The sequence below is a fragment of the Pinus tabuliformis genome, chromosome 6 (genome assembly GCF_031772625.1).
Source record: "Pinus tabuliformis cultivar Carrire ecotype Pingquan chromosome 6, CPIR1, whole genome shotgun sequence".
Classification (NCBI taxonomy): domain Eukaryota; kingdom Viridiplantae; phylum Streptophyta; class Pinopsida; order Pinales; family Pinaceae; genus Pinus; species Pinus tabuliformis.
Window position 1 is genome coordinate 1,667,505,666 of NC_142292.1, and position 13,651 is coordinate 1,667,519,316.

Below are 13,651 nucleotides of genomic sequence, written 5' to 3' on the forward strand. Positions count from 1 at the left end.
AGTTGAAATCAGTGAAGGTAAATAAATATATAATTTGTTAATGGGTATTAAATGAGCGGGGTTGTATATGCTCATCATTGAATTATTGACTTATTAAAATTTAATGAGTTGGTATATATAATATCGCTCATTTAATACTCATTGACAGGCTGGGTTGTATATGTCCATCATTGAATTATTAACCTATTAAAATTTAAAGAGTTGGCATATACAATCTCGCTCATTTAATGCTCATTGACAGACTAGTTATTTTCAACGCCAATATACATTGTGCTATCTATTGTGGGGTAGTATATGCTAACCATTAAATTTTGCACTTGCTTAAATCTAAGCTGTAGCATAGCCCAACATTAATAGATGGATATCACATTATATATTGATAGCCATCTATGAGAGTTAAATCAAATGACTTGAAAAAAAAAGGGTTGTAGTTTCTTTTCTATTTTTTTAAATGACTTTTATTAAAAAAAAATTTTAATAATGTATATTTATGATTATTATTATTATTTTTTAAATAATGTATATTTATTTGAAATTCAGTAAAAATATATTGGAATTAATTTTTTTATATAATTTAGTATAAAAAAATACTAAATTTATTTGTGTATTTAAATCTATATTTTAAATAATAAAAAATTCTTATTTTTATTAATTTATTAATTTTTTATTTTTTTATTTTTTTTTTTTAACTGAAACGAGTATTTTATTTATTAAAGGCCAAAGCCAAGCAAGTATTACAAATCCCTTTCATTGCTTTTCTCTGTTTTTCTAGTGCTCCTAAGGAATGATTGCCATTTTCAGAGTCTCTGCATTTATGCTGATCATACTTTTTTCAAGATTGCATCCTACATTTGCTAACCTGTCTGCTTCAGTGTTTAAATCTCTGAGGATATGGAAGAGCTGTGCTGATGAGAATTCCTTCAATAATCTGTTTACTCTTGCTAGCTGCTTGTTTAGAACTGGATCTTTGAGACTTTTCTTGTGAATTAGAGACCTTATCAGCAGTTCTGAATCTCCCAAAACTATAATTTCATTTGCATTTCCTTTTCTGGTCAGTTGACAAGCTTTTAATAGACTGAGTGCTTCCGCTTGATTGTTGGTTTTTATCCCAAGTCCCCAACTGAATTCCTCTTTTCTGCCATTCTGAAAGTAAATGACGCCTCCTGCTCCTGATCTGCCTGGGTTTCCTTTCGAAGCCCCATCAAAGAAGATTGTACATTTACCTTGTGACTTCCACCAATTTTGAAAATTGTCCGAGTTGTCTCTGTACTGCCAGTTTTCCTTGTGGTTTGGGCGGATGATGGCATGAGTAGTTGGCATGGGAGTATAACCTTCCAGCCACGCCTTTTCTTCATTTCTGAGGTTGCTGTCTTTGACGCTAGTTTGTCTCAGAGTTTCCAGGAGGAGATCCTTGGCCTGCCTTGCTACTGCTTCTGCATTTATGTCTTTGTGATTGAAGACAGCTTCATTCCTGGAGAGCCACAACTTCCAACAAACGTATTTCGGTGCAGCAATCCATAACTTGTACCAAAGAGATTTTTCGTTGATGCTGTGGGGGTACCGAGTTTTCCATGTCAAAAACAAATCTGTGATCTGACAGCGTGTTGGGGAACTCACATTCAGCCCTATTAAGAAGTTGTTCCACACTTTTTGTGCGTACTCACAGTCAATAAACAAATGGACTGTTGTTTCTGAAGCGTTCTTGCAGAGAATACAACGATGCGGGCCTGCAAAGTTCCTTTTGCACAAATTGTCTCCGGTCAAGATTTTGTTGTGGAATAAGGTCCAGCTGAAGAAGTTAATCTTGGGAATGCTGAAGCTTTCCCATATCTGTTTCCAAACTGAATCCGGATACTGTGACTCCTGTTTTCCTTGCATTTGAAAGTAGCCTTGTTTGACCGTATACTCTCCTGTTTTCCCCCATCCCCATTGATCTTCCTCTTCCTTATGCATAGGAGTAAAATCTGTTATTGCCTCTAACAGGATTTTTGACTGTTCTTTTAAGTGGATTGGGATGGTTGGCAACGTCCAGCGCTGCCAGTTGCCATTGAGGTCCCACTCTGCTATGTCCTCAATTTTCCTTACCCCTTTAGAGATTAACCAGGCTCTCAACTCTGCTATTTCGTTGATGGTGGATAGAGGGGAGTGATTCATGATTCGTTCTTTCCATAGCAGCGAGTTTTTGCCATTCCCAGGAATTTTGTATAAATGGTTTCGGAAAAATTCGATCCCTCTGCAACACAGCCTCCAGGCCTGCGTTCCTTTTGGAGATTGCGCTGGATTGAAAGATGATATTGGTTGCTTTTGTAAATATTTGAGGTTCAGCAGCTGACTGATTGGGTGCGAAGGTTCTGTAATTAATTGCCACAGGAGTTTGCCTCCCAATGCCAGATTTGCATGTTGGGGATCGCGGATCTGAAGTCCGCCTTCGGTTATTGGGCGTTTCACAGTCTCCCAATTGATGAGGTGGAAGCGTTCCTTGTTACCTTTCCCTCCGCTCCAGAGAAAATTTCGAATGATGCTGGAGATTTGATCAGTAATTTGTTTTGGAGCCAGCAGCAGCGAGGCTTGATATGTGGGCAGGGCAGAAAGCACGGATCGGATGAGGGTGAGTTTGCCTCCGGTGGTGAGCCAAACTCCGCCCCACGCTGTTATCTTATTTTTGAATTTAGATATCACTTCTTCCCACAGTTGGTTTCGATTGGAGCCCCTCGTCAATGGTAAGCCGAGGTATTTGATTTTTTCCCACAAAGCGTATCCTTTGAACCCCAGAACGTTGGAAATTCTGTCTGTGGCGTGCTGATCGATATTCCAACTGTAAATTGCACTTTTCCTTTCACTGACTAATGCACCGGTGATGTTGCAGTACTGTTGAAGAATGGTTTTGAAAGCGCTTGCAATTCTAGTGGATGCACCCCCCAACAGAATTGAATCATCTGCGAATAGCGCATGATTCACCGGGGCTATGCCTTGAACTATCCTTATCCCTGGAATGGTACCGACTTGTTTCTCTTGGGTTAGCTTGCGACTTAGAACGTCTGCCATCAAGATGTATAGAAAGGACGAAAGAGGGCAGCCCTGCCTCAATCCCCTGGTTTCTTGGAAAAAATTCGTTGGTCTGCCATTCACCATTGGGGCGATCCAAACGTTTTCTATACAAGCCTTGATGAGGTTTATGAAGTCCTGTTTAAAGCCAAATGCTGCTAGAACCCTGTACAAAAAGGAACGATTAACACGATCAAAGGCATTGCACATATCCAATTTAATGATCATACCTTGTTCTTTCCGGGTTAGGCTGGAATGGAGAGCTTCTTGAATCTGGATGACATTATCCAGAATTTGTCTACCTTTTACGAATCCTCCTTGTGCCTGAGAGATGAGCTTTGGGAGTAGAGGCTTGATTCTGTTGGCCAGCAGCTTGGCCACAATCTTATAAGATATGTTGCAGAGAGAAATCGGCCTATATCTGTCAAAGGTCCTTGGGTTTGTTTCCTTAGGAATTAAGGCTAGGAAGGTAGAGTTTATTCCTCCCCCTACTTTTGCCTTCCTCAGGATTCCTCTTACCATTCTGAATAGGTCGTTTTTGATGATTTCCCAACAGATTCTGTAGAAGTGAGCTGAGAACCCATCGGGTCCTGGAGCTTTATCCGGTTCCATGGACCAAACTACATCAGTTATCTCCTCATCCGTGACTGGGGTCAACAGAGAATCGTTGTCCTCCTCTTTGACTAGGTTTGGGATGGTTGAGAGGAACTCCTCTGCGTCCTCCTCATTTCCATTTCTTTCCGCACTTAAAAGATTCTGGAAATGAGTGACAACTGCTTCTTTGATTTGAGAAAATCCATTGTACACCTGTCCGGTTGTGCTTGTTATCTCTGCTATGTGATTACGGGAAACTCGTGCCCTGCACTGTCTATGAAAGTATTTGGTGTTCCTGTCTCCAGACTTGAGCCACAAGCTTCTGGACTTTAACCGCCAGTATTCTTCTTCAGTTCTGAAATAGCAATATGCTTTCCTTTGGGCAGCTTTTTCTATGTCCAAATCTGTGGGAGAGGGATCTTTCTCCTCCATTTCGAATTGGACTCTTTCCAGCTGAAGAACTGCTTCTTTCCTTTGGCTAGTTGGAGTTTGCAGAGATTTTTTAATCCAGTCCTTCAGAGCTTTTTTGGTGTTTTTTATTTTTTGTTCCCACACATAACTTGGGGATCCGTTAACATCTATCCTCCAGGCCGTTTGAACAGTTTCATAGAATCCGTCTTTGCCTGCCCAGAGAGGGCTGAAGCGAAAAGGGAGAGGGCCGAGATCTTCTTCTTTTTTGATACAGAGTAGAACTGGCTTGTGATCCGATGTAAGCTTGGGGAGGATCTTGGAGAAAACCATTCTATTGTCCAGCATTAATGTGCTACTGATGAGAAACCTGTCCAGCCTAGCAGAGATTTGATTTTCTCCTGATCTGTTGTTGGACCAGGTATATTTACCTCTTATAGGCTTGAAGTCAACTAGATCCCACTGCGTAATCATATTTCCCACAGTGTGGACGAAGGGGTCTCTAGAGTATGTTCCTCCTCTTTTTTCTTTGGGGTCTAGTATGATATTCAGATCTCCTCCAATGACTATGTTCGTAGGGTTAATCTGTTCTATATAGGCCATTAGTGTCCTCCAACACTCTCTCTTTTCTTCATAGTGGACAGGGACATACAAATTAAAAAGAGCCAAGGAAAGATTGCTTACCGTATGTCGCAGATCTGTGTGGATCCAATGTTGGGTCTCTGTGGATCGTTCCAAAGTGAAAGAGCTTTTTGACCAAAACGTGCCTATTCCACCGGCCGATCCCCTTGCACTAACAGCCTTTCCTGAATCAAATTTCCACTTCAACATGCTGGTGTTTAGAAGGGTTTCCCCTTCTACTTTGGTCTCTTGGAGCATAAGGATGTCCGCGGACTCCATCTTCAATAAGTCTTTGATAGCATCTGCCTTGTTGGGATTACCCAGACCCCTACAGTTCCAAGAGATCAACTGCATCATTTACCACTTAAAGGGGTAGGCCCTCCTCCTTTGGAGGCCCTAGGCCTGATATTCCTCCCTAGTGTCATTTCGATGGTAGCTTGACTGCCGAGGGTTTTTTGTCTTTCTGACTCCTCTTCTCTGGTTTCCTTGTTTGATCTTCGTCCAGCCCTTTTTGTTGTCCTTTCAAATGTTTCATCATCTGAGTAATAAAAGAATCAAAACATAGAGCAACTATATAATATCGCTCATTTAATGCTCGTTGACAAGCTAGGGTTGTATATGCCCATCATTGAATTATTGACCTATTAAAATTTAACAAGTTGGCATATACAATCTCGCTCATTTAATGCTCATTGACAGGCTAGCTATTTTCAATGCCAATATACATTGTGCTATCTATTTTGGGGTAGAATATGTTAACCATTAAATTTTGCACTTGCTTAAATTTAATCCGTAGCATAGCCCAACATTAATAGATGGATATAACATTATATATTGATAGCCATCTCTGAGAGTTAAATATGACTAAAAAAAAGGTTGTAGTTTCTTTTCTATTTTTTTTAATGATTTTTACTAATTTTTTTTAAAATAATGTATATTTATGATTTTTATTAATTTTGTTTTTTTTAAATAATGTATATTTATTTGAAATTTAATAAAAATATATTGGAATTAATTTTTTTATATAATTTAGTATAAAAAATACTAAATTTATTTATGTATTTAAATCTACATTTTAAATAATAAAAAATTCTTATTTTTATTAATTTATTAAATTTGAGTAATAAAAGAATCAAAACATAGAGCAACTAAACATAGAGCAACTAGATTAATATAAAGTAATCTCTCTTTACTTTTCAACCAAATAAAAAATTCCTTTTCCTTTTCTATTACATAAAAATTTAAGGATGAAAATATATTTTTATATCTATTATTTAAATTTTTATAAAGCCAAATATATAAGTATCATATTTTTTTCATAAATTTGTTTTATTTAAGATATAGATAAATAGAAATTAGAAGTCAATCAAATTAAAAATTTCTTATATATTTTTTAAATAATTTTTTTTATATTTATTATCACTTTTAGATTGAAAGTCTTGCCAAGAATAATGATGTAGCAAAGACATAAATAGGAGGCACACGTACACTATCAAAGTTTAGGGAGAAAGCCAAAGGAACATATAGCAAATAGAAAAAATTAATGTTAAATGGATTATGGAAATGAATTAATATTAAAAATTAACGATTTAATGTTGAGCAAAATTATATATCTAATAAAAATATTAGAACTTGAAAATGAGTAACTCATTAGAGAATAGGAAAGACCTAACATTGTGCTAATTAAAGTTAAATGGATTAAGGAAATGAGTTAATATTGAAAATTTTATATATCTATATATATATATATAAGTTGTATTATGTTTCGAGAAACATATATTATAAGTTGTATTATGTTTCGAGAAACATATATCACCACAAATGATGTTGCATTGCCCTCTAATCTATGCATTAATGATTAGTGGCGATATTACATTCTTTTGTAATAGTTTTAATGTTGGTTCAAACACTTAATAGGCCTCATGTCCGATGAAAATCATGTAGATTAATTTTAAGTCTTTAAATTTGATTAATGGGCAACACGAGAAGTGTAATATGTTGATTTTGTATTTATATATTAAATATAATTTTGAATAGAGAAGGTAATTGATAGATATTAAGTTTTAGACTTTTTATTTTTGATATTAAAAAAAATAATATTTTGTGATATTTAATTTTTTAATTAATTGATAAAAATATTTTTTTATTATTAATAATAAAATTGTTTTTGTAATAAGAGAAATTACTATTTAGATTAAAATTATATTTATGTAATATAAGATTAATTTTAAAAAAATTTACACAAAATCTCACACTTTATAATTAAAAATAAAAAATAAAAAAATACATACTTTTCATATTAATTTCTAATACAACTATCATTAATTAAGCTACACCAAAACACACATTGTCTTTAGTAAACTTTTTTTTCAGGACGAAAAAAGCTTGATCATTTTATATAAGATATATAAAGAGGCAGATTAGTACATTTGCTTGTAATTTTGAATATGACCCATATAGGTCTGGATCATTTGACGAGCTAAAAAGCATGGAGCATAATCCAAAAAAAGGCAAGACATTTGCCCAGAAAAACGACAGATCATAGACTGTCATCCAGTTTCAAGATTACATTGTTCATAGAAGTGACATAGGAGAGGCAGATGCGGAGCAAGGAAACGATACATAGAAAAATTCACAAGATGCATCATCATTTATAACAAAAATCGGGGGGAATGTAAGGCAGAAGAGGAATAAACTAGTGCATACCTGAGGGACTGCTTTACTAAAATTAGAAATCAGGAAGAGAAAATTCTTGGATAGAGAAAATTTTCCCTTCAGAAGATACCTGCATAAACCAAAAACCTGGAGCCGATTGAAGACCCTCCTTTGACAACAAGTCTGCTTGCTGGTTTTGAGCCCTGTTGATATGCTGAATTGAACTTCCTTCCATTCTACCCCAGAAAAACCTGATCCTATCCATCCATCCTACGAGATGAGGCTTGTAAATATTATTTTTCCTTGAGACATAATCCACCATTACTTTTGAGTCTCCAAAAATTGAGACTGCCTGTATGTTTAGAAAGAAACAAAAATATAGCAGTCCAGCGAGAGCCATCGCCTTAGCTTTGCTGTTGGAGCCCATCCCCCCATTCCAATGGATGAAATATTGATTATTTTCATTTACTATAATGTGAACCCCACAGCCACAGATACCTTTCTGTTCAGCTCCATCGAAATACGCCCTTGGCAAAAATGTGTGCACCTGTGAATGGTCTTTACAGTCCTCCTTTTTTTTCATGAGAGGCTTTTGCAGAAGAGCGTCATAGAGGGAAACAATATTGGAAAAGATTTCCAAGAAAGGAGTTTTTCTGTCATTGAAAATAGAATTGTTTCGCCACTTCCAAATGCACCAAAGAGTGATAATGATTAATGGCCTCCATAAAACCTTTTGCTCACTCCACCAGAGAAATGCTTCAATAATTGAAGCGTGAGAATTATGCTGGATTCCATAGCACATCTCCACAGATTGCCATAATTGTTGAGATCTTTGGCAATTTAAAAATAAGTGACAGTTGTTTTCCTCAGCTGACCTGCATATTGGACAGAAACCCGGACCTTGCCATCCCCGCTTTTTCAAGTTTTCCCAAGATAGATTTTTGTTATGGAAAGTTAACCATGAGAAGTAAATCATTTTGGAAGGGCATCCAGATTTCCAAAATATACGAGGGAAAATAGGATTGTGAGGGGCCTCCTTTAGACCAATTAAATTCTGATAAACATCTTTAACACGAACTAGATTCATCACTTTTGAATTTTTCCAGATGAGACAGTCAGAATCCGCTGAGCGGAATATACCACAATTCCTGAGGCTCGTCCTGATGTGTTCCCATTGATGAGCGATAGCAGCCGGCATCTCCAAATTTTCTGCTTCTTTCCAAAGTGGGATCGCTCCCTGCCAACCAGAAATCAAACTGTCCCAATAGAAAAAGCCTTTTCTATGAAAGAAATTTAATAATGTTTCAGGCACATTGATCTCCTCGACACCACTCAGGAACTGGTCTTTTCCAATAAGGATTTTATTGCCGGTTTGGAAACGCCAAATTAAATTCCTTAAAAAATAATTTTCTACCTTACGAAGGCTTAACCATATTGAAGACCCATAAGAGGAGCCGATCCTTCCCTCCCTGTACCAGAGTGATAAATCCTTCCTGCCCAGGTATTTCTTCTGTATTGTGATACTCCATGGTCCCTCTCCATAAATCCCTCTCCACAAAGACTTGCATAAAAGTGCCTTTCTGAAAGTCCGTAAATCCAGCAGACCCCATCCTCCCATGCTCTTCGGCAAAGAGATATCAGATAATTTAGAGAGATGAAATTTCCTTTTTCCCGATTGGCCACCCCATATAAAATTCGCAGTAAGCTTATTCATTTTTTGAATAATGCTCGCAGGAAGAAAATATAAATGAGCCCAGTATACTGCAAGTTGATTTAACACTGATTGTGCCAAGGTCACTCTTCCCGCCAGAGAGAGGCATCTGTATTCCCAAACTGAGATCTTCTTGTAGTATCTATCTAGAATCCATTGCCAATCCATCTTTGAATATCCATTTGCTTTTATCTGGAATCCCAAATATTTAATTCCATGTCTAATGGAATGCGCCTCAATTCCAAAAAGAGCGGATAACCAGTCAACTGCTTCCTGGTTGATATCATTGTGGTAAATTATTGACTTCGAACTGTTTATTTGCATTCCTGTAGCCTTTTGAAAATTTTTAAGGATTTCATAATAACATAGCCAGGTGAGTCTGCATAACATTCCGAACAAGATAATATCATCCACGAATAAATTATGTGAGATTGAATTATTCTTGCAGATTTTCAGTGGACGGCATCTGTTTTCCTTGACAGCCTTGTTGATATGGAGGCTAAGCGAATTCATAGCTAAGATGAATAAAAGAGGCGATAGGGGACAGCCTTGGCGAAGCCCTCTGGCCGCAAGGAAATAAGAAGATGGAATCCCGTTAATGATGATCGCATAGTTCACCTTCTCAACACAAGCCATTATCCAGTTAATCATGTTGGCTCTTAATCCAATCTTTGCAAGTAAGCACCTGGTGAAACCCCAGTCAAGGCAATCATATGCCTTGCTGAGATCAATCTTGAATATGACAACATCACTTTTTTTAGAATGTATGGCAAACAGACCTTCTTGTGTGTTTGCAACCGCGTCCAGTGTGTTTCTTCCTTTTTAAAAAAGCGTGATGTTCCTTTGTTAAGCGTGCCAATAACGTATTTTCTTACCAGCAAGACCTTGATATATGAAGAGTATGAGATTGGTGAATATGATATTATTAAAAACCCGTTGTAAGGATTGAGATTTTTAAGGAATTGATCGGTATGAACCATGGTGATTACAAGTGGACGAGAATGGTAAGTACATAACTTAAGTTTTGGGTAAATAAATTCCAGGTCGATGTGTATATAATTTAGTATTGAAGTTAAGTGTGTATATTTTTGTTAGTAGAGAAAGAGTTGTTATTATTCTTTCACTCTTATTTGAATTTGAAAAAAATAATAATAATATTTATTATATTAATATAATATAAAATAATATTAATACATAAATTGAGTTATAAATTAGTGAGTTTTTTATTTTTATTTTTAATTATTTAGTATTAAGAATATATTTTTTACATGTGGTTTATGGATATTTGCGGTTACTGAATACCCGCGGTTATTGGGTGGTCACTACGTTCACATAAATATCTGAGCTTGATCAAGGGTATCAAGCTCGTGGCTAATAGCTAGGCCTAACCTCAAGGGCTTCAAGAAGAATTAATCCTGTGACCTCCTGAACGACGAGGCACTTATTTAACCAGTTGAGCTAACCCTTGGGGCTATATATATATATGATTTTAATTAAAATTTTCTTTTCATTTTTTGTTTAAGTTGGGATAACATAAAAATATTCAGAGTTGGCTCGATCATTGGAAATAAAAGAGAAAACCATTTTATAAAAAAAGGATAATATTAAAAGTATTATTATATTAAAGTTAGGAGAAATTGTGAAAGTAATAAAGAGTTAGAGGGGAAAAGCAAACTAAAACATTATAGGTTGAGATCAACCCAATATGAAAACTCAAAAAGATCTCTCTATCTTGATTAATGTTAAGAAAATAATTTTAAAATAATAAACTATCTTGAGCTTCACAATGAAATTAGACATGAGTGAGTTCCCACAACAGTATGGGATGAAAGAGTCTATTTGTCACACTACCAATTTTTTGAGGTTTAAATTAACTAAACTATGGTGATGTTAAAATGCTTCTCTTCATATTTCTAACGTAAAAATAAAATGTTAAAGAATTCACCATAATTTTGTACTTTCTTAAAATTCAAATTAAGTAAACTATAATGATCTTAAAATGCTTCTTTTTATATTTCTAGTATAAAAATAAAATTTTAAAAAATTCACCATAATTTATACCTTTTAAGATCCAATAAATTATACATCATCATTATATATATCCATCTTAACTTATATGATTTAAACACTTATAAGTAAAATATTTTCACAATATAAGTCATTGTTTTAGAGTTGATAAGAAGTATTTCAAAATAGTATTAAATAAAATTGTCTCAATTTCTCTTTTATAATAATTGATATGATTTTATTTTAATATTATTATTTTTATGTGTATAAATATTTATGAATAATATTTTTTTAACTTACATCACATTTATATTTTATTATATTTTAAATTTATATAGTATAATGTATTGGTTATATATATGTATGTTACAATTTTTTTTCAATATTAAAATAATGTCTTTTTTAATGAATTTTAAATAATTTGATTCAAAATTAGTATTTTTTTTTAATTGATATTTTCTATTATTACAAAAAATAGAAATACATTGTTGTAGTAGTTATCTATTTAAGGATTTTAATAGACCATGGATTTGACAAACCTGAAAGAGGATATTACTATAGATTTAACAAACTGAACAGAATCACCCAACTTGGGGATCGTCTTCAGAGTGACTCTTTTTTCCTCTCTTTTTCACAACCATGGTCCAACCGACAGAAGGCATATCAACCAAAGCAATTTGCAAATTATTCTTGAGATTTGACAAGGATTCCTTATCCATGTTAGAAGAAGCCAATTCATGTTCATGCTTCAACATGCCCAAAGAGACATCTTGACTTGTCAGCTTCCTGTTTGTAGGGGGCACTGAGATCCCTGTTGAAACCCTATAATTTTGACAAGGAGCAACAATTTGATCTTGTTCCCCTGGCATCATATCATCGTCAACATCATTATCCTCTTGATATGAAATAGAAGAAGTCTCACCCTCCATAAGGGGTGAGTTAATAGGTTTCCAACTTTTAGATTTTGAAGATTTGAAGTGTTGTTTCTTAATGGAATTTGATAGAGGGTAGGAATTATGTAAATGTCTAGTTTGAAGAGAAACATGGCACTGAAACACAATATTCTCGTAATAAAGAGGCTAGGTCTAATGATAATCACCAATTTATAAATTTATTTGATCTAACAACCCTTTGCTAGTGTCAATTTCCACACATATTATTTTGTAGGTGTACATGCCACACTTCCCTCAAGAGGTATATGTGGTAAGATAACAACCTAAGGAATTTCCTATGCCCTGAAAAGCTAAAAAGTGCCAAAAGATGGGTAGACAAATTATGAAGTCGAACCCAAATTGGCAATTTGGTAATGACTATTGTAGAGGGATCAAATTCTAGAAACCAGGGAGTTATGGACAAGCCAACTTTACCCCAGAACCAAGGTCCCCCATTTAGGTCCTTCTGGTAATCTTATGGTTCAACAAAAAACACTATAAAAAAACTTGAAAGCAGAAGATGACCTTGCACGTGTTAGTCCATGCCATATGAATCCACTTGTATAGATCCTATGAATTTGGCCATAAGCCAATGAAGTGGAAAATGAGGCCTGATTCAATGTATATTTGAAGGTAGTCCTCCAGATTTGGGAGTTAAATTTCAATAGAGGGCACTTCCAACTTTTCAATTTGTCATATAAAATTGAAAATTTTACATATATTGCATTCCACATTCCAAATTCTTACCCAATAACAAATAACTTAAAACATATTTGATATTCACATATCCTAAATTTGTACATTGTTACGCAAGCCTATCGATAGGATTGTCTGATATAAAATATAAGAAAAAATAAGTTACATAAACAATGTAAGCAACAAAGATTTGAAGTCTTATTTAAAAAAAAATGTTAATTGAATATTGTACTCATGACTATATACTCAAAATTATAAAACAATTTGTCACTTAGTACCTATTAATTCTACTTTTTATATGAAAAATAGTATAAATAAGAAATGTCTATATAAAAACTTAGAACAAGATATTTAGAACATGAAATGAAGGTAGTATCCCATTGTTATTAGAATTTAATGCTAGAATAACAATTCATTAAGTTACTCTTCTAAGCAATTATTCCAACCATAATCCTCTTTGGCTAGAGGAGGACCTTGTTTCGCTAGTACAAAAGAAACTATCAAGACCTAGCTGTGAATTATTTGGTGCCTAGCTAATCAAGATCTATAGTTGTCACAAGTCTAATAATTTTTAATGGTTGTATTCATGATATGGGTAGTAGTGTCATGGATTAGATGATATTAGATATTCAAGTATACAACCAAATAGTAAATTTTAACCTTCTAAATTCCCATGATCTTGACTCTGATCTAACTTTAGAATTTGTCATGCATAAAAACTCGAGCGAAAAAACTCTCAAACCAAAGCACTTGCTTCTTGAAAAAATAAATTTAATATTTTTTAAAGCACTTAAATATTGAATTAAATATCTTATCATATAATAATGATATTGAAGATCTCTATCATAATTTTACAATAACCCTCTCTATTTCAATTAACAAATTCTCTATCAAGATGTTACATAAAAAGAATAATAGGAGGCCAATCCCTGCTATTAAAACAAGTGTAAAATTGCTATAAAAGACATTAGATATATGCCTT

General features: G+C 34.4%; 1 protein-coding gene across 1 annotated transcript; it reads right to left on the reverse strand.

Moving 5' to 3' along the window:
* Nucleotides 1-777: 777 nt before the first annotated feature.
* On the reverse strand, nucleotides 778-9,670 carry LOC149265354 (uncharacterized). The gene is made up of 3 exons (XM_089403503.1): nucleotides 8,743-9,670; nucleotides 8,464-8,560; nucleotides 778-4,996 (listed from the first exon to the last, which is right to left on the reverse strand). The coding sequence occupies exons 1-3, from the start codon at nucleotides 9,668-9,670 to the stop codon at nucleotides 778-780; spliced, it is 5,244 nt and encodes a 1,747-aa protein (XP_089259629.1).
* Between the last annotated feature and the right edge of the window lie 3,981 nt (nucleotides 9,671-13,651).